We start from the raw sequence: 18,652 nt of genomic DNA, 5'->3' as shown, positions 1-18,652 counted from the left end.
TAGTCAAGGTCTTTTCTCTAGGTTAGTGTGGAAGAGCAGAGGGATCTTGGTGTCCATGTACACAGATCTCTGAAAGTTGCCACCCAGGTAAATAGTGCAGTGAAGAAGGCATATGGCGTACTGGCTTTTATTGGTAGAGGAATTGAGTTCCGGAGTCCTGAGGTCATGCTGCAGTTGTATAAGACTCTGGTGCGGCCGCATCTGGAATATTCTGTGGAGTTTTGGTCGCCATACTATAGGAAGGATGTGGAGGCACTGGAACGGGTGCAGAGGAAGTTTACCAGGATGTTGCCTGGTATGGTAGGAAGATCCTATGAGGAAAGGCTGAGGCACTTGGGGTTGTTTTCATTGGAGAAAAGAAGGTTTAGGGGTGACTTGATAGAGGTGTACAAGATGATTAGGGGGTTAGATAGGGTTGACAGTGAGAACCTTTTTCCACGTATGGAGTCAGCTATTACAAGGGGGCATAGCTTTAAATTAAGGGGGGGTAGATATAGGACTGATGTTAGGGGTAGGTTCTTCACTCAGCGAGTCGTAAGTTCATGGAATGCCCTACCAGTAGCAGTGGTGGACTCTCCCTCTTTATGGGTATTTAAGCAGGCATTGGATAGGTATATGGAGGATAGTGGGTTAGTGTAGGTTAGGTGGGCTTTGATCGGCGCAACATCGAGGGCCGAAGGGCCTGTACTGCGCTGTATTCTTCTATGTTCTATGTTAGGGGAATCCAAAACTAGATGGCAAAGATTTAAGTTGAGAGGGGAAAGATTGAAAAGGGACCTAAAGGCTAGTTTTTTTTCCTGCAGAAGGTGGGGTGTATGGAATGAGCTGCCAGAGGAAGTGGTGGAGGCTGGTACAATTACAACATTTAAAAGGCATCTGGATGGGTGTATGAATAGGAAGGGTTTAGAGGGATATGGGTCAAGTGTTGGCAAATGGAACCAGATTAGGTTAGGATATCTGGTCAACATAGATAAGTTGGACCGAAGGTTCAGTTTCTGTGCTGTACATCTCTATGACTGACTTCCACAACCTTCAGTGATAGAGAATTCCACAGGTTCACCAACATTTGAGTGAAGACATTTTTCAATATCTCACTCCTAAATGTCTACCCCCTTAGCCTGAGACTGTGACCCCTGCTTCCAGACTGCTCCAACCATGGGAAACATCCTTCCTGCATCTAGTTTGTCTAGCTTGTTTTGAAATGTATAATATTCTCTCAGATCCTTCCTCATCCTTCTAAAGGAAGGAAGGTAAAAGGAGACAAGGTAAAGTTGTCATAGTCCCAGAGGGCTAGAGAGGGTTGAAGCTGGTACAATTACAACATTTAAAAGGCGTCTGAATGGGTATATGAATAAGAAGGTTTAGAGGAATATGGGCCAAATGCTGGGACATGGGGACAGGAAGGACTGCAGATGTTGGAAGTCAGAATCAATAGATGTGAAGCTGGAAAAGCATAGCAGGTCAGACAGCATCCGAGGAGCAGGAGGGTCAACGTTTCACGCTGAAACCCAAGGGTTGACTTTCCTGTTCCTCGGATGCTGTCTAACCTGTTGTGCTGTTCCGTCAATTGACACAGGGAAGTAAGGACTAGGTCAGATTGGCGCAGATGAGTTGGACAGTAGGCTCTGTTCCTGTGCTGTATGACTCTAACCAGATGGCCTCCTTCTTTAAAGACTGTAATTTCCCCTCCCACATGGTTGAAGATGCCCATCCCACCTCCGCCCTCAGACCCCACCCCTCCAACCATAACAAGGACAGAACCCCCCCGGTGCTCACCTTCCACTCTACCAACCTCCGCAAAAACCGCATCATTGCCGACGTTTCTGCCACCTACAAAGGAACCCCACCACCAGGGATATATTTCCTCTAAACCCTATCTGCTTTCCTCAAAGATTGTTCCCTCCGTGACTACCTGGTCAGGTCCACGCCCCCCCCCAACAACCCACCCTCCCCTCCTTGCACCTTCCCTTGCCACCGCAGGAATTGTAAAGCCTGTGCCCACACCTCCTCCCTCACCACCATCAAGGCCCCAAAGGAGCTTTCCACATCCATCAAAGTTTCACCTGCACATCCACCAATATCATTTATTGTATCCGTTGCTCCTGATGCGGTCTCCTTTACACTGGGGAGACTAGATACCTTCTTGCAGAGTGGTTTAGGGAACATCTCCGGGACACCTGCACCAATCATCCCCACAGCCCTGTGGCCCAACATTTCAACTCCCCCTCCCACTCTGCCGAGGACATGCAGGTCCTGGGCCTCCTTCACCGCCACTCCCTCACCACTGACGCCTGGAGGAAGAACGCCTCATCTTCCACCTTGGAACCCTTCAACCCCAGGGCATCAATGTGGACTTCACCAGTTTCCTCATTTCCCCTCCCCCCACCTCACCCCAGTTCCAAACTTCCAGCTCAGCACCATCCACATGACCTGTCCCACCTGTCAATCTTCCCTCCCACCTATCCACTCCACCCTCCCTTCCGACCTATCACCTTTACCCCCTTCCTCCAGCCACCTATTGCATTCACAACTACCTTCTTCCCAGTCTCACCCCCCTCCCATTTATCTCTCCACCCCCCCCCCCCCCCCCCCCGGAGGCTCCCAGCCTCATTCCTGATGAAGGGCTCCTGCCTGAAACGTCGATTTTCCTGCTCTTCTGATGCTGCCTGACCTACTGTGCTTTTCCAGCACCAGTCTAATCTCCAGCATCTGCAGTCCTCACTTCCCTCTAACCAGAGGGTCAGGCTAAGGGAGAGGATGAGAAGGAGAGAATTTCATGGTAACCTCAGCCAGTGTGGCAATTCAGCCCATCTAGCTAACCTATTGGCATGAACAGCACCTTTCAAAACGCCCCGCTTCCCCCCCCCCCCAAAAAAAAAGCATTTGCAGCGATTCTGTGGCTGCTGTTGCAATTTGGAAGGACAGGGGGAGGGGAGGGGAGGGGTGGAGTGTGTGAGAGCATTTTCAAAGAATTGGCGCCCCCACGTCATTGCCTTTTCAGATTGCATCAGAAAGTGCTCACAGGGGGTGAAAAAAAAATCACCTCCAGGCAGACACACTCTTGTACAACGTGGCCAGGAAAGGTTAGCCTTGAAAACGGAGAGAAACCTTCAAAACTGTGAAACATATGGTCGAGAAATTCAAACTTAAATTAAACCTTTCAGAAAATGACCTCCATCACTCTTCCCCCAAGCCTCGATACCCACTTTAGAACATAGAAGAATACAGCGCAGTACAGGCCCTTCGGCCCTCGATGTTGCGCCGATCAAAGCCCACCTAACCTACACTAACCCACTATCCTCCAATTTGCTGAAATTGTGCGTTCAGTTTCTGCTCAACTATGTCACTATTTTAACCAGAACTGGTTGCAATATCTATTTTTTTTTTAAGTGAGGGTGAAACATTTACCGTATAAGATCCAGAAAGGAGTCGGTGACCTCTTTAGGATCCGGTAGTGTACCTTCCAAGCCCGGTAGTTCAGGGTTGGCTTCGGCGCCGTCTCCGGGCTTGACGATAAAAGCCATGGTGACCCCGATGGCCGAAGCGGTGAGGGTGGTCAGTAAGAAGAACAGCATCGCCCAGCCGCCTAGCTTGCCCAGGGCTCGGGGGTCGAGACTGGCGGCCCCGGACACTAAGCTGCACACCACCAGCGGGATGATGATCATCTTCAGCAGCCGAAGCAGCAGCTCTCCCGGGAAGGAGAAGTAGATAATCTGGACCCTGTTGAGGTGCAGGTTTCTCACCGACAGGCCGATCGCTACGCCGGTGATCACCCCGATCACGGTCAGGATCACCAGGAGGTTGGAGCTGATGCAACTCTTGATTTTCCTCATCTTGCTGGCGGCCTTGGGCTCCCTGAACGATACATTGTCACCGCCGCTCGATACATTGTTGCCATCGTCTGATACTTTGTTACCATTCGCAGTCTTCTCAGAGTCCGAGTAGATGTTTCCATTCGAAATCCCCTTCGGACAATCGCTGCTCAACGTGGCCATGATTCCTTCGTAAATTCACTTCTCCCTCCCTATCTCTCACCAGTTCAAGCCAGCGGAGTTTATTCAATTGGAAAAATCTACTTCTGGGAACGCTCTTGTTTGCGCGCGCGTTTCTCCTGTGAGATCCACGCCAGGTAGAAATTGACAGGAAACGTGTTTGAAACTGACTCGTTCCGTGGGACGGACGAAGTACACATTGCAAGGGCGGTGGGCGAGCTCGATCAATCATGGTAGGAGCGGAAATCTAGCAACCAATCCCTCGTCTGCATAGATCAAGGTCCCTCTACTGGCCCGGAGTAAGCAGAGAAGGGGAGGGAGATATGCAAACACACACACAGTTTTTTCAAATCCATTTACAGAGTGTGGTCCTTTGCTGAAGGGGCCAGCATTTGTTGTCTCTTCAGCTGGTGATGGCGAACTGCTTTCTGTAGCCCATCTAGAACATAGAACATTACAGCTCAGTACAGGCCCTTCGTCCACGATGTTGGGTCGACCTGTGGAACCAATCTGAAGCCCATCTAACCTACACTATTCCATTTTCATCCATATGTTTATCAAACGACCATTTAAGTGCCCCGAAAGTTGGCGAGTCTAATACAGTTGCAGGCAGGGCGTTCCGCGCCTTTACTGCTGCCTGAGTAAAGAACCTACCTCTGACATCTGTCCTATATCTATCACCCCTCAATTTAAAGTTATGTCCCCTTATGCTAGCCATCACCATTCAAGCAAAAAGGCTCTCACTGTCCACCCTATCTAATCCTCTGACCATCTTCTTTGTCTTTATTAAGTCACTTTTCAACCTTCTTCGTTCTAACGAAAACAGCCTCAAGTCCCTCAGCCTTTCCTCAAGTAAGATCTTCCCTCCATGCCAGGTAACATTAGATTAGATTACATTACTGTGTGGAAACAGGCCCTTCGGCCCAACAAGTCCACACCAACCCACCGAAGCGCAACCCATCCATACCCCTACATTTACCCCTTAACTAACACTACGGGCAATTTAGCATTGCCAATTCACCTGACCCAGCACGTCTTTGGACTGTGGGAGGAAACTGGAGCACCCGGAGGAAACCCACGCAGACCCGGGGAGAACGTGCAAACTCTACACAGTCAGTCACCTGAGGTGGGAATTGAACCCAGGTCGCTGGCGCTAAGAGGCAGCAGTGCTAACCACTGTGCCACCGTGCCACCCACTTCTGGTAAATCTCCTCTGAACCATTTCCAAAACTTCCACATTCTCCCTATAATGCGGTGATCAGAACTGTACGCAATACTCCAAGTGAGGCCACACCATAGTTTGTACAGCTGCAACATGACCTCATACCTCCGAAACTGAATCCCTCTACCAATAAAAGCTAACACACTGTACGCCTTCTTAACAAACCTGGGTTAAGACACCCAAAGTGCTGTTATAAGAAGGGAGTTCCAGGATTTTGACCGAGCCACATTGCAGGGTCAGTGATGTATTTCCAAGTGATGGAAGTTTACAAAATTATGAGATGATGTAGAGGTGCCAGTGTTGGACTGGGGTGGGCAAGGTCAGAAGTCACATGACTTCAACTCCAACAGGTTTATTTGAAATCACAAGCTTTTGGAGTGCTACTCTTTCATCAGCATTTCACATGACAATGGAGCAGTGCTCTGAAAGCTTGTGATCTCAAATAGACCTGATGGACTACAACCCTGGTGTCATGTGACTTCTGAAAATTATGAGGGGCATGGAAGTCAGAGCCTTTTTCCCAAGGTAGAAATGTCAATTATTAGGGGTCATGGGGTTCAAAGAAAAAGAGGAAAAGTTTAAAGGAGATGTGAGAGATGAGGTTTATTTCCAGGATGGTCAGTGCCTGGAATGCCAGAGGGAGTGATAGAAGCAGATACTGGAGCAATGTTTAAGTGGCACTTTGATAGATACACTAATAGGCAGGGAATAGAGGGATGTGCACTATGTAGAGGCAAAAGGTTTTTAATTTAGAAAGGCATCATGTGTCAACACCAGCTTGGTGGGCCGAGTGGCCTGTACTGCTCTTTGTGAGTGGTTTGGAAGGGAACTTGAAGGGGTTGGTGTTCCCATGCTGCCTCTGTCCTTTTAGGGGATCAAGGCTGTGAATTTGGAAGTTGGTGTCATCTTGGTGAGTTACTTGCGGGTGGCACATACTGCATTGGTGACAGGGGAAAGGCAAGGTGAGGATAGTGGATGTGGTACCAGTCAAGTCGGCTGCTTTGTCCTAGATAGTGTCGAGCTTAGATTTCATAGAGTCACAGAGGTGTACAAAACAGAAACAGACCCTTCGGTCCAACTCGTCCATGTCAATCAGATACCCTAAATCAATCTAATCCCATTTGCCAGCACTTGGCCCATTTCCCTCTAAACCCTTCCTATTCATATACCCATCCAGATGCCTTTTCAATGTTGTAATTGTACCAGCCTCCACCATTTTGTGTACATTCCTTACATGCACCGCCCTTTGTGTGAAAAGTTGCCCCTTAGGTCTCTTTTATCTCTTTCCCCTCTCACCCTAAATCTATGCCCTCTCGTTCTGGAGTCCTTCTTGAATGTTGTTGGAGCTGCACCCATTCAGGTAGGTGGGGAGTATTCCATCACACTCCTGGCTTGTGCCTTGTCAGTGGTGGACTTTGCGGAGTCAGGAGGTGAGTTACTTGTTGCGGGATTCCTAGCATTTGGCCTGCTCTTGTAGCCACAGTGTTGATATGGGTTCAGTTCTGGTCAATGATAATCTCCAGGATGATACAGTGATGCAAATGCTGCCGAATGTCAGTGGGTGATAGTCAGATTCTCATTTGTTGGAGATGGTCATTGCGTATCATCTGTATAATGCGAATGTAACTTTCCACCTGTCAGCCCAAGCCTGGATATTGCCCAGATCTTATTGCATTTGAACACGGACTGCTGCAGTATCTGAGGAGCCGTGAATGGTGCTGAACATTATGTAATCATTGTTGAACATCCCCACTTCTGACCTTATGATGGAGGGAAGGTCATTGTTAAAGCAGCTGAAGATGGTAGGAACTCCTGCAGAGGTGTCCTGGAGCTGAGCCAACATCCACAGCCATCTTCCTTTATATCTGATATGACCCAAAGAGCTGAGAGATTTTCCCCTGATTCCTATTGAATCTGGTTTTGTTCAGGCTCCTTGGAGCCATACTCAGTCCAATGTGGCCTTGATGTCAGGGACAGCCAACCCAGCTTTAGAGTTCAGCTCTTTTATCCATGTTCAGGCTGTAATGAAGCTGACAGTCATCCTGGACTCAACATTAACTCTAGGTGATGGTGAGGACTGCAGATGCTGGAGATTAGAGTCAAGATTAGAGTGGTGCTGGAAAAGCACAGCAGGTCAGGCAGCATCCGAGGAGCAGGAAAATCAACATTTCAGGCATTCCTGATCCTGATGAAGGGCTCCTCCCCGAAATGTCAATTTTCCTGCTCCTCGGATGCTGCCTGACCTGCTGTGCTTTTCCAGCACCATTCTAATCTTGACTCAACATAACCTCTGTCCCTCTCTCCACAGATGCTGCCGGATCGGCTGTGTTTCTCCAGCACTGTCTGTTTCTGTTCCATATTTCCAGCATCCACAGTGTTTTGCTTTTATTACAGGAGTTGAGTGGCTTTGTGGAATGCAAACTGAGTGTCAGTGTACCAGTTACAATTGCTATTTGGTAGCGCTGTCAACAATACCTTTTGTCACCTTGCTGTGAATTGGCCGGCTTGAATTCAGCCTGACACTGGGTACAGGAGACTGGAAAATTTCCACTCTGATGGGAAGATGCCAATGTTATGGCTATAGTGGCTAGGGGCATGATTCAGAACAGATTTATCAGCTCAAAACTGGCCATCCGTGAGCCACTGTCAGATGCAGCAGCACTGTACTCAACCACAATCTATAATCCTGGATTAGTGGTGCTGGAAGAGCACAGCAGTTCAGGCAGCATCCAACGAGCAGCGAAATCGACGTTTCGGGCAAAAGCCCTTCATCAGGAATAAAGGCAGTGAGCCTGAAGTGTGGAGAGATAAGCTAGAGGAGGGTGGGGGTGGGGAGAGAGTAGCATAGAGTACAATGGGTGAGTGGGGGAGGAGATGAAGGTGATAGGTCAGGGAGGAGAGGGTGGAGTGGATAGGTGGAAAAGGAGATAGGCAGGTCGGACAAGTCCGGACAAGTCAAGGAGACAGTGCTGAGCTGGAAGTTTGAAACTAGGATGAGGTGGGGGAAGGGGAAATGAGGAAGCTGTTGAAGTCCACATTGATGCCCTGGGGTTGAAGTGTTCCGAGGCAGAAGATGAGGCGTTCTTCCTCCAGGCGTCTGGTGGTGAGGGAGCGGCGGTGAAGGAGGCCCAGGACCTCCATGTCCTCGGCAGAGTGGGAGGGAGAGTTGAAATGTTGGGCCACGGGGCGGTTTGGTTGATTGGTTCGGGTGTCTCGGAGATAATCTATAATCCCCTGGCCCAGTAAATCCTTCGCTCTATCATTACTATCAGCCCGAGTCCAATGAAATGTGTGGGAGAGCATACCAGGAAAGAACTTGGCATAGCTCTGAAAACTAAAGTGTCAACCCGGTGAAACATCAACAGGGTGGGTGTGGGTACAATTACAACTTTTAAAAGACATTTGGATAAATACAGTGAATAGGGAAAGGTTTGGAGGGATATGGGCCAGGAGCACGCAGGTGGAACTAGTTTAGTTTGGGATTATAGTCGGTATGGACTGGTTGGATTGAAGAGTCTGTTTCTGTGCTGTATGACTCTGAGGCAACCTACTTGCCATACAGCAGAAGTACATGTGAGATAGAGCCCTTAAGAGGAAAAGTAGCCCTAATGATAAAGGAACTTATAGGCTGGGACTTCCTTCAAGGAGGTTGAGAAGGAGCCTTACAGAAGTTTATAAAACCATGAGGAGTTTGCATAGAGTTGATGGTAGTTATGGGGGAGATGATAGCCTGTCACTGGACTGTTAACCTAGAAACCCAGGTAATGTTCCAGGGACCTGGGTTCGAATCCCACCACCATAAATATCTGGAATTAAGGATCTAATGACTGCTATTAATCCATTGCCAATTATTGGAAAAACCCATCTGGTTCCCTTTAGGGACGGAAGTCTGCCATCCTTACCTGGTCTGGCCTACATGTGACTCCAGACCCACAACAAGTGGATGACTCTCAACTGCCCTCTGGGTAATTAGGGATGGGAGTTCCAACCTTCCAGCTCAGCACTGTCCCCATGCCCTGTCCTACCTGCCAATCTCCCTTCCCACCTATCCACTCCACCCTCCTCTCTGACCTATCACTTCCATCCCCACCCCCATTCACCTATTGTACTCCTTGCTACCTTATCCCCAGCCTCACCCCCATTTATCTCTCCACCCTGGAGGATTTCTGCCTCTATTCCCGATGAAGGGCTTTTGCCCAAAATGTTGATTTTCCTGCTCCTCAGATACTGTCTGACCTGCTGTGCTTTTCCAGCACCACTTTGATCTAAACTCTGGTTACCAGCATATGCAGTCCTCACTTTTGCCTAATAAATGCTGCCTAACCAGCAATGCCCTCATCCTGTTACAGAGTAAAGGAAAAAGATGTCGTTTCCCTAGGGTGGGGGAATTCAAGACTAGGGGGCATATTTTTAACGTGAGAGGAGAGATTTTAAAAAAGATATGAGGGGCAAATGTTTTACACAGAGGGTGGTACATGTGCGGAATGAAATTTCTGAGGAAGTGCTGGATGTGTGTCCAATTACATTTAAAGGCTATTTGGATAAATACATGAGTAGATGTTTGGAGAGATATGGGCTAGAAGCAGGCAGGTGGAACTAGTTTAGATTGAGATTATGGACTGGTTGGACTGAAGGGTCTGTTTTCATGCTGTATGAATCTATAACAAGAACAAGACACAATCTACACCATTTGGGTGTTGTCATTTTGCTCTCTCAGTCTCGTCTCTGCAGGAACTCCTCAGGGTGTGTCCTAGGCCCAACCATCTTCAGCTGCTTTATCGGTGACCCCTTTTTTTGTTCCCACCACCAGCTCAGAAGTGGGATACTTGCTGACAATTACCCGTGGTACTTTACACAAGATGAACTGCAGCAATTCCTCACGCCTCCTTCGACAGTACCTTCCAAATCCACAATCCCTACAAGCTGAAGAGCAGCAGGTACTTGGGAACACCACCCTCTGTAAATTTCCCTCTAAGCCACTCACCATCCTGATTTAAGAATATATCGCCATTCCTTCAGTGTCACTGGATCAAAATCCTAAGGCCTTATCCCCAGCAGCATTTGGGTGTGCGTGCCACCACTTTCTCTACAGCAATTAGGGATGGGCAAGAAAATGCTAGTCTTGCCGTCAACTCTTAATATTCCTTGAAATAACAGAACTTTTATAAAAGGGTCTATTCAGCAAAATTGACAGATGACTCACAACTTCAAAGTCATTTATACAATGAGGAGGAAAACATTTCAACTTCAAAGAGCTCAGCTGAGTTGATTAAATAGACAAGCGAGTCTTATCCTGTGGCAGCCAGGAGCTTTGCTATCACGGTACATCATCGTCATCTGATGTCCCACCCCATTGTAGCTCAGTTGCGATTGCTCCAAGACCTCCATCATCCATCTATGCCCCTTCTTTTTGCTGCTGCCTCCTTTGCCCTTTGTTGTTTTCCAGTTTTGAAGGAACGGCTGAAATTCAATGCCAAAGCAGGGGAAGCGGAGTCATTTTCATAGGAAGAACACCGTGAGTAAAGGATTTGGTAAGTGCAAGATCAGAAGGACACGAGGAATATGTCCACAAATGTAACAGGGCAGGTTGTGTGAGGGGTTAACAATTTATATGGGATCCTGAGCTTTGTACATTGGGGTATAAGGTAAAGTCGCCATAGTCTCACCAGACCATAGGGCTGCCCTTTCATGAGAGATGATGTAGAGTTGCTGGAATTGGACTGGGGTGGACAAAGGCAGAAGTCACATGACACCAGGTTATAGTCCAACAGGTTTATTTGCAATCGCAAGCCTTCAGGGCGCTGCTCCTTCATCAGGTGAAGACACTTGTGTTGGAATATACCCTGGCATTGCGTGACCTCTGACCTCTCATTCAAGGGACCGATAAACGGTGGTGGCTTAACCTGAGGTTCACCACGTCTCAGATGAGAGGAGTGGTTGAGGAGGAGAGTCCTTCACGGAATTTTGTCTCTCAGGGGACTGGCAAATCTTTGGAATTCTCTTCGGAACGTGTTGGCCTTCCAGTTCAAGGAGTTGATCCTGACCGAACATTGCAGGCTGGCACATTCCAAGATCCAGGACTATGTGCTGAGGGATGCAATAAATTTTGGGGCAGCTGTTGCTAAAGGGCAGTGGGGAAAGACCACTGTTTGAGTGTTCCTGCTAAAGTGCAATAGAGGTCCATTCAGTTATTGGACCCTCCCTGTTCCTAAAATATATGTAAATAGTGTCTCACAGAAGGAAAAAAAAATCCTTGGGTTTGTTGGAACCATCAGGGAAGTGTTTGATTGTTCTCCATTTGCTAAGACTGTTTAGAAGCAAACTGCTCTAGTGACTATGTAGAGAAAAACTTTTTATAAATAATGTAGTTTCAAAATTTTTTTTAAATCCCAGAAGGTTGCCGGGGCTCAGTCATTGAGAAACGTCAGGATAGAGATGGATGGATTTCTAGATATTAACGATATCAAAGGACATGCTTCGGAATGTGACGTTGAGACTGATGATCAATAATGTTCGGAAAAGGTGGAACAGGATTAAAGGGCTGATTGGTCTTCTCTTGCACTCGTGCTCCTATGACCTTGAATAAGAAACGGGTAACGTCAGAAAAGAACATCATTCCAGGAACTTTGTAATGTTTTTGACGTGTTTGCAACCTGTTCTTTGTATCAGTAAGAGGGAGGAGAGAGAGAGAGATCCTGTTTGACTTGTTGATATCCGTGTTTACCTGAGGAATGCTGGCATCTGTTAACTATCTCACACCTTCACGTACTCAGGCCTTGCATTCCAGTTTTCAGGGGCTGATGCAACAGATCACACAGAGTCTGAGTCCAAAATGTCAAACAGTGGAACTTGGCTGAAACTGTAGGTTTATGCTGGGTGAGCAAATCATTTCTGTACTCACGCATATTGAGCAATGATATCTTTCAATTGTTATTAAAATACATACATTTGAAAGCCCCAAGAGGCCATTCAGCCCATTGAGTCTGCACTGACCCTCCAAAGAGCTTCCCACCCAGATCCAATACCCCCAGTCTGTAACCCTGCAATTCTCATGGCTAATCCACCTAATCAACACTGTGGGCAATTAGAATGGCCAATCCACCTAACTTGCACTTCCCCCAGTCACTATGGGTAATTTAGCATGGCCAATCCACCTAACTTGCACTTCCCCCAGTCACTATGGACAATTAAAATGGCCAATCCACCTAACCTGCACTTCCCCCAGTCACTATGGGTAATTTAGCATGGCCAAAACACCTAACCTGCACTTCCCCCAGTCACTATGGGTAATTTAGCATGGCCAATCCACCTAACCTGCACTTCCCCCAGTCACTATGGGTAATTTAGCATGGCCAATCCACCTAACCTGCACTTCCCCCAGTCACTATGGGTAATTTAGCATGGCCAAAACACCTAAACTGCACTTCCTCCAGTCACTATGGGTAATTTAGCATGGCCAATCCACCTAACCTGCACTTCCCCCAGTCACTATGGACAATTAAAATGGCCAATCCACCTAACCTGCACTTCCCCCAGTCACTATGGGTAATTTAGCATGGCCAATCCACCTAACCTGCACTTCCCCCAGTCACTATGGGTAATTTAGCATGGCCAATCCACCTAACCTGCACTTCCCCCAGTCACTATGGGTAATTTAGCATGGCCAATCCACCTAACTTGCACTTCCCCCAGTCACTATGGACAATTAAAATGGCCAATCCACCTAACCTGCACTTCCCCCAGTCACTATGGGTAATTTAGCATGGCCAAAACACCTAACCTGCACTTCCCCCAGTCACTATGGGTAATTTAGCATGGCCAATCCACCTAACCTGCACTTCCCCCAGTCACTATGGGTAATTTAGCATGGCCAATCCACCTAACCTGCACTTCCCCCAGTCACTATGGGTAATTTAGCATGGCCAAAACACCTAAACTGCACTTCCTCCAGTCACTATGGGTAATTTAGCATGGCCAATCCACCTAACCTGCACTTCCCCCAGTCACTATGGACAATTAAAATGGCCAATCCACCTAACCTGCACTTCCCCCAGTCACTATGGGTAATTTAGCATGGCCAATCCACCTAACCTGCACTTCCCCCAGTCACTATGGGTAATTTAGCATGGCCAATCCACCTAACCTGCACTTCCCCCAGTCACTATGGGTAATTTAGCATGGCCAATCCACCTAACCTGCACTTCCCCCAGTCACTATGGGTAATTTAGCATGGCCAATCCACCTAACCTGCACTTCCCCCAGTCACTATGGGTAATTTAGCATGGCCAAAACACCTAACCTGCACATCCTTTGGACCATGGGAGGAAACCGGAACACCCGGAGGAAACCCATGCAGATGCAGGGAGAACATACAAACTCTACACAGACAGTCATCTGAGGGTGGAATCGAACCTGGAGTGCTAACCACTGAGACACCATACCACCTGAAATAACTCCACAGAGGCTGGCATCCCGTCACCAAGTCACCCTTTATTTACACATGCACAGTACGTGGGCTCTGACCAGCCAGTTCAGAGTCAGTCCCTAAAGTCAGAACCCCTGGCAGCCAGGGCTCCCTGATTGGCCCAGATTAACTGCCCCATTCAAGGAATTCCTACTCATTGAGATCTACTTGGCTGACCTCACTCCGATCAATACACCACCTCGGTTTTAGATTTAACCTCTTCAAAGCCTCCCAAAGTAATTTAAACATGGAGTTACTATGCAGGCCACTGGATGTTATCCAGCATCCAGTGAATATACAGGAAGTAAACAGTAAGCTTCTATCAGTGAGATGAACCAGGAAATTCACAGGAATTTGACAACAGATCAATTAATGAGTGTGTCACCCTTCATCAGAATTGGTCCGTGATCTGCTCAGTTCTGGTGATGGGCCACAGCCGAACAGCTTTCAGAGCCTGTCCTCTTTGTGAATTGCAGCCCTGGGATCTTCCTTATCCATCTGAGGCACATTTGCAGTTGAACATCACAATCAAGGAACAGAATTGGCCCCACTGCACTTGACGGTTAACCTGGCCCTCTGACTCTCAGCAGTGAGTGCCAACCTGGCATTGGTGTGAGCTCAGGAGTTAATTGTAGGCAAAAGAGCAAGGTCACCAACACCACTCCCTCCTGGGCACCATGTTGTCACAGAACTCACTGGACAATAACTAGGAGCAAGAATGATGAATGTAAAGCCAGGAACGGCAGATACTGAAGATCTGAAAGACAGCCTGCTGCAGCAGGTTGGGCAGCATCTGTAGAGAAAGAAAACAGAGTTAATGTTTCAAATCCAGTGTGACCCTTCCTTCCCTTTGCCCAGAGGCACTAAGGCAAACTGGAGTATTTCCCTTGTTGTCGTGTTGGTTCAGCACAGACTCGGGTATCAAACCTACAGTTTTACATCTGTCGTTTTACATTTATGTAGTGCCTTCCTTGGTTATCAAATGTCTTTCATAACTGATGAAATACTGTTGAAGGACAGTCGTTGTTTTAAGAAGATTGGGGCGGGGGGGTAGAAATTGGCACATATACAATTAGCAAAATGGCTTCCTTCTGCAAGGAAGACTTCACAATTCTGAAAACATGTTAATGAACCTAGACTGACACAGTTCCACGATGCGGGGCATTTGAACTCCAAGTCCTTTCAGCCCCGTGGTGGGGAGACTGGCAGCACCTCATGATAACCCCTAGCTTATGATTCTAATGAACCATTGGCATCAACATTCCCAGGGAAAGAAACTGGCGGTAGTTCTCGATTCTATTTCCACTGCAATCTCCCTCCTGTGTTTGGCTGAGTGCTTCATGTGCTCAGGAGGAAGAAATTGGTTCAGGCCATTCACTCACAGTGGTCAACCTAGAAAAGGTGCTACACAAAGTAAATGAGTGATCAAATATGTTTCATATTTCCACTCTGACACAGATTGAAAACTACACCGTGCTTAGACTCCACAAACTTCCAATTAATTTTCTTTCAGGCATCAACCATCAGTCCTTGAAGAAAATAAACCAATTTATCCCCGTTCCCCAACACAGCTCCATGTTTTTGAATCCTACTTGTCTAGTTCCCACCAATATCTATCCCACAACCAACATCACTAAAACAGATGATCTCATCGCTGCTTGTAGGAACTTGTGGTGCAGAAAATTAGATGAAATCTGTACTTCTTTTTCTCAAACTGCTCCTCAAAAGCCTCGAGTGGTTGTGAAACGCTTTGGGATGTCCCAAAGTTGTGAAAATCAATTTAAAAGGCTTCCTTTTCCCTACCTAGAATCTGAGCCAGGTTTGACCACCCCACTCATAGTACTGAGGGAGTGTTGGTCAGAGGTGCCACCTCTCAGCTGAGATGTCAAACCAAGTTTCTCTGCTTTCAGGTGAATCATAGAATTCCCTACAATGTGGAAACAGGCCCTTCAGCCCATCTGAAGTCTACACTGACCCTCGGTGGAGAGCTTCCCATCCAAACCCACCTCATCCCTGTATATTCCACAGCTAATCCACCCAGACACTACGGGGCAATTTAGCATGGCCAATCCGCCCTAACCTGCACATCTCCAAAGGACATCCCACCCGATCCCCCTGAATTTTCCAAGGCCTACCCACCTTAACCTGCACATCTTTGGACTGTGGGTGGAAACCGGAGCACCCAGAGGAAATGCACGCAGATACTGGGAGAATGTGCAAACTCCACACAGACAGTCGCTTGAGGCTGGAATCAAACCCAGGTCCCTGACACTGTGAGGCAGCAGTGCTAGCCACTGAGCCACCGTGCATGGTCTCACTGTGTTATTTCTGGCCTGTGTTTGCCCCCCAGTCAACATCAGTAAAAACAGAAAGAAAAGCTGCTTCCTCACTTCACAGATCCCATCTGACATACAAAATAATTCCACCATTTCCTATTTTTATTTCAGTTTTCCAGCAACCATAGCATTCAACCCATTGAACTTGCTCTATCGTTTAATACAATCATGGCTGACCTTCCTTTTTTGGTTATTACTTCACAGGATGAGTGTTCCTACTGGCTAGGTCAGCATTTATTGCCCATCATTAATTGCCCAGAGGGCAGTTAAGAGCCTACTACATCGCAGTGGATCTGGAGTTACATGTAGGCCTGACGAGGTAAGGATGGCAGTTTCCTTCCCTAAAAGAATAAACTCTTCTCAGCCTTTTACCCACACTTTATCCATAACCTTGTGTGCTGCTAGGAATTAGAAAACCACCAATCTCTTTGTCAAACCCTTCAATGGCTTCCACAGGTCTCTGCTGTAGAGAATTCCTAAGGATCATGATCCTTTGAGGAAAAGAAATTCGCCTCATTTCTATCATAAATAGCATATTTCTTATTTTTTAAATTGTGACTTAGGACCTTCCTAACCAGGAGAACCAACATCTTACCTGCATCTACTTTGTCTATTCCTTTACATATTTAGGTTTCAATGAGACTGCAGTGATTAGAATGAGGGCAGCCATAGGACCTCATAGAAGGGTGGCATGGTGGTTCAGTGGTTAGCACTGCTGTCTTACAGCGCCAGGGATCAAAGTTCGATTCCATCCTCTGGCAATTGTCAGTGTGGAGTTTACACATTCTCCCTGTGTTTGCGTGTGGTTTCCTCCGGGTGCTATGGTTTCTCTCCCACCATCCAAAGATGTGCAGGTTAGGGTGGATTGGCCATGCTAAATTGCCAGGAGTGCCCAGGGGTATGCCGACTAGGTGGATTAGCCATCAGAAACGCAGGGATAGGGTAATGGGGTGTGGTTCTGGGTGGGATGCTCTTCAGAGGGTCAGTGTGGACTTGATGGGCTGAATGGCGTGTTTCCACACTGTAGGGGTCAATGCATATGAGTTCCCTGACTGGGGCTGTTAACCTGGCCCAGTCAGGGAGACCTGGCTGACAGATATAAACAGGAGTGTCAGGGGTTCTGTTCACGCTAGGAGTCAGCTCTGAGGGGGCTGGGTCAGTGTCATGTACTACGCGCATGTAAATAATTTGGTGACGGGATACCAGCCTCTGTGGGGTTATTTTGGAGATCTCCTCTCATTCTCTGAAACTGTAGAGAATACAGACTCAGTTTGCACATCTTTTTTCAGAGGGCAGTCTATTGGGGGCATGTCTGTTAACTGTTGTTGCACTGCCTCTATGGCAGTAAAATCTGTCCTGAGATAAAGAGACGAGAACTTCCCACAGCATGCTCCAAGTGCAGCCTAACCAAGCTCCTGTACAATTCAAGCATATTATATATATTTTGCCTCCAGTCTCTTATCTCACTGCCTAAATGGATATTTGCAAATGATAAACATATAATTCATTTAGATTGGCCTTGAACGGTGTTGTTTCAAGATCATTGAGTAATAGAGCAGAGATTAAAATGTTTTGTTAACTTTAATCAGAAAATGGAAACAGAGAGATAGTTTGCTAAGCGAACAAAAGCAGTCTGACAATCTTTGCAAGGGGGGATTTTCAGGTCAAAAGGGGAGGGAACATTGAATCAATCTGGGGTGGCTCAGTGGTTAGCACCGCTGTCTCAGATTTGATCCCAGACTCGGGCGACTGTCTGTGTGGAGTTTGCACATTCTCCCCGTGTCTGTGTGGGTTTCCTCGGGGTGCCCTGGTTCTCTCCCACAGTCCAAAGATGTGCAGGTTAGGGTGGATTGGCCATGGGAAATTGTCCATTGTGTCCAGGGATGTGCAGGCTAGGTGGGTTAGCCATGGGGAATGCAGGGATACGTTCTGGGGTGGGATGTTCTTCGGAGGGTCAATGTGGACTGATAGAGATGTACAGCACGGAAACAGACCCTTCAGATCAACTCATCCATGCTGACTAGATATCCTAACCTAATCTAGTCCCATTTGCCAGCATTTGGCCCATATTCCTCTAAACCCTTCCTATTCATATAGCCATCCAGATGCCTTTTAAATGTTGTAATTGTAACAGCCTCCACCACTTCCTCTGGCAGCTCATTCCATACACGCACCACCCTCTGTGTGAAAAAGTTACCCTTTAGATCCTTTTTAAATCTTTTCTCTCTCACTTTAAACCTATGTCCTCTAGTTTTGGACTTCCCTACCCCAGGGAAAATACCCTGTCTGTTCACCCTATCCATGATTTTATAAACTTCTATCAGGTCACCCCTCAGCCTCTAAAACTCCAGGGAAAACAGCCCTAGTCTATTCAGCCTCTCCCTATAGCTCAAACCCTCCAATCTTAGCATCATCTATTCTGAACCCTCTCAAGTTTCACAACATCCTTCCTATGAGTAAGTAGATCAGAATTGAATGCAGTATTCCAAAAATGTTCTGTACAGCTGGAACATTACCTCCCAACTCCTATACTCAATTCATTGACCAATAAAGGCAAGCAGATTGAATGGGCTGAATGGCCTCTTTCTGCACTGTAGGGATTCTGTGAATCCCCCAAATCAATCAATATGGCCTTGGA

The 18,652-nt window shown here is 47.3% G+C and overlaps 1 protein-coding gene across 1 annotated transcript in view; it reads right to left on the bottom strand.

The window, feature by feature from the left end:
• The window catches only part of LOC140454550 (neutral amino acid transporter B(0)-like), a 43,162-nt gene extending 38,951 nt beyond the window's left edge, over window positions 1–4,211 (bottom strand). The window contains exon 1 of the mRNA XM_072549382.1: window positions 3,409–4,211. Coding sequence (XP_072405483.1) covers window positions 3,409–3,995 — 587 coding nt within the window. The 5' untranslated portion in view covers window positions 3,996–4,211. The remainder of the gene's footprint in view (window positions 1–3,408) is intronic.
• Window positions 4,212–18,652: the final 14,441 nt, after the last annotated feature.

Source organism: Chiloscyllium punctatum, chromosome 29 (genome assembly GCF_047496795.1).
Source record: "Chiloscyllium punctatum isolate Juve2018m chromosome 29, sChiPun1.3, whole genome shotgun sequence".
Classification (NCBI taxonomy): domain Eukaryota; kingdom Metazoa; phylum Chordata; class Chondrichthyes; order Orectolobiformes; family Hemiscylliidae; genus Chiloscyllium; species Chiloscyllium punctatum.
Note: the sequence above shows the minus strand (reverse complement) of the source record. Positions and strands in the feature narration are given on the sequence as shown.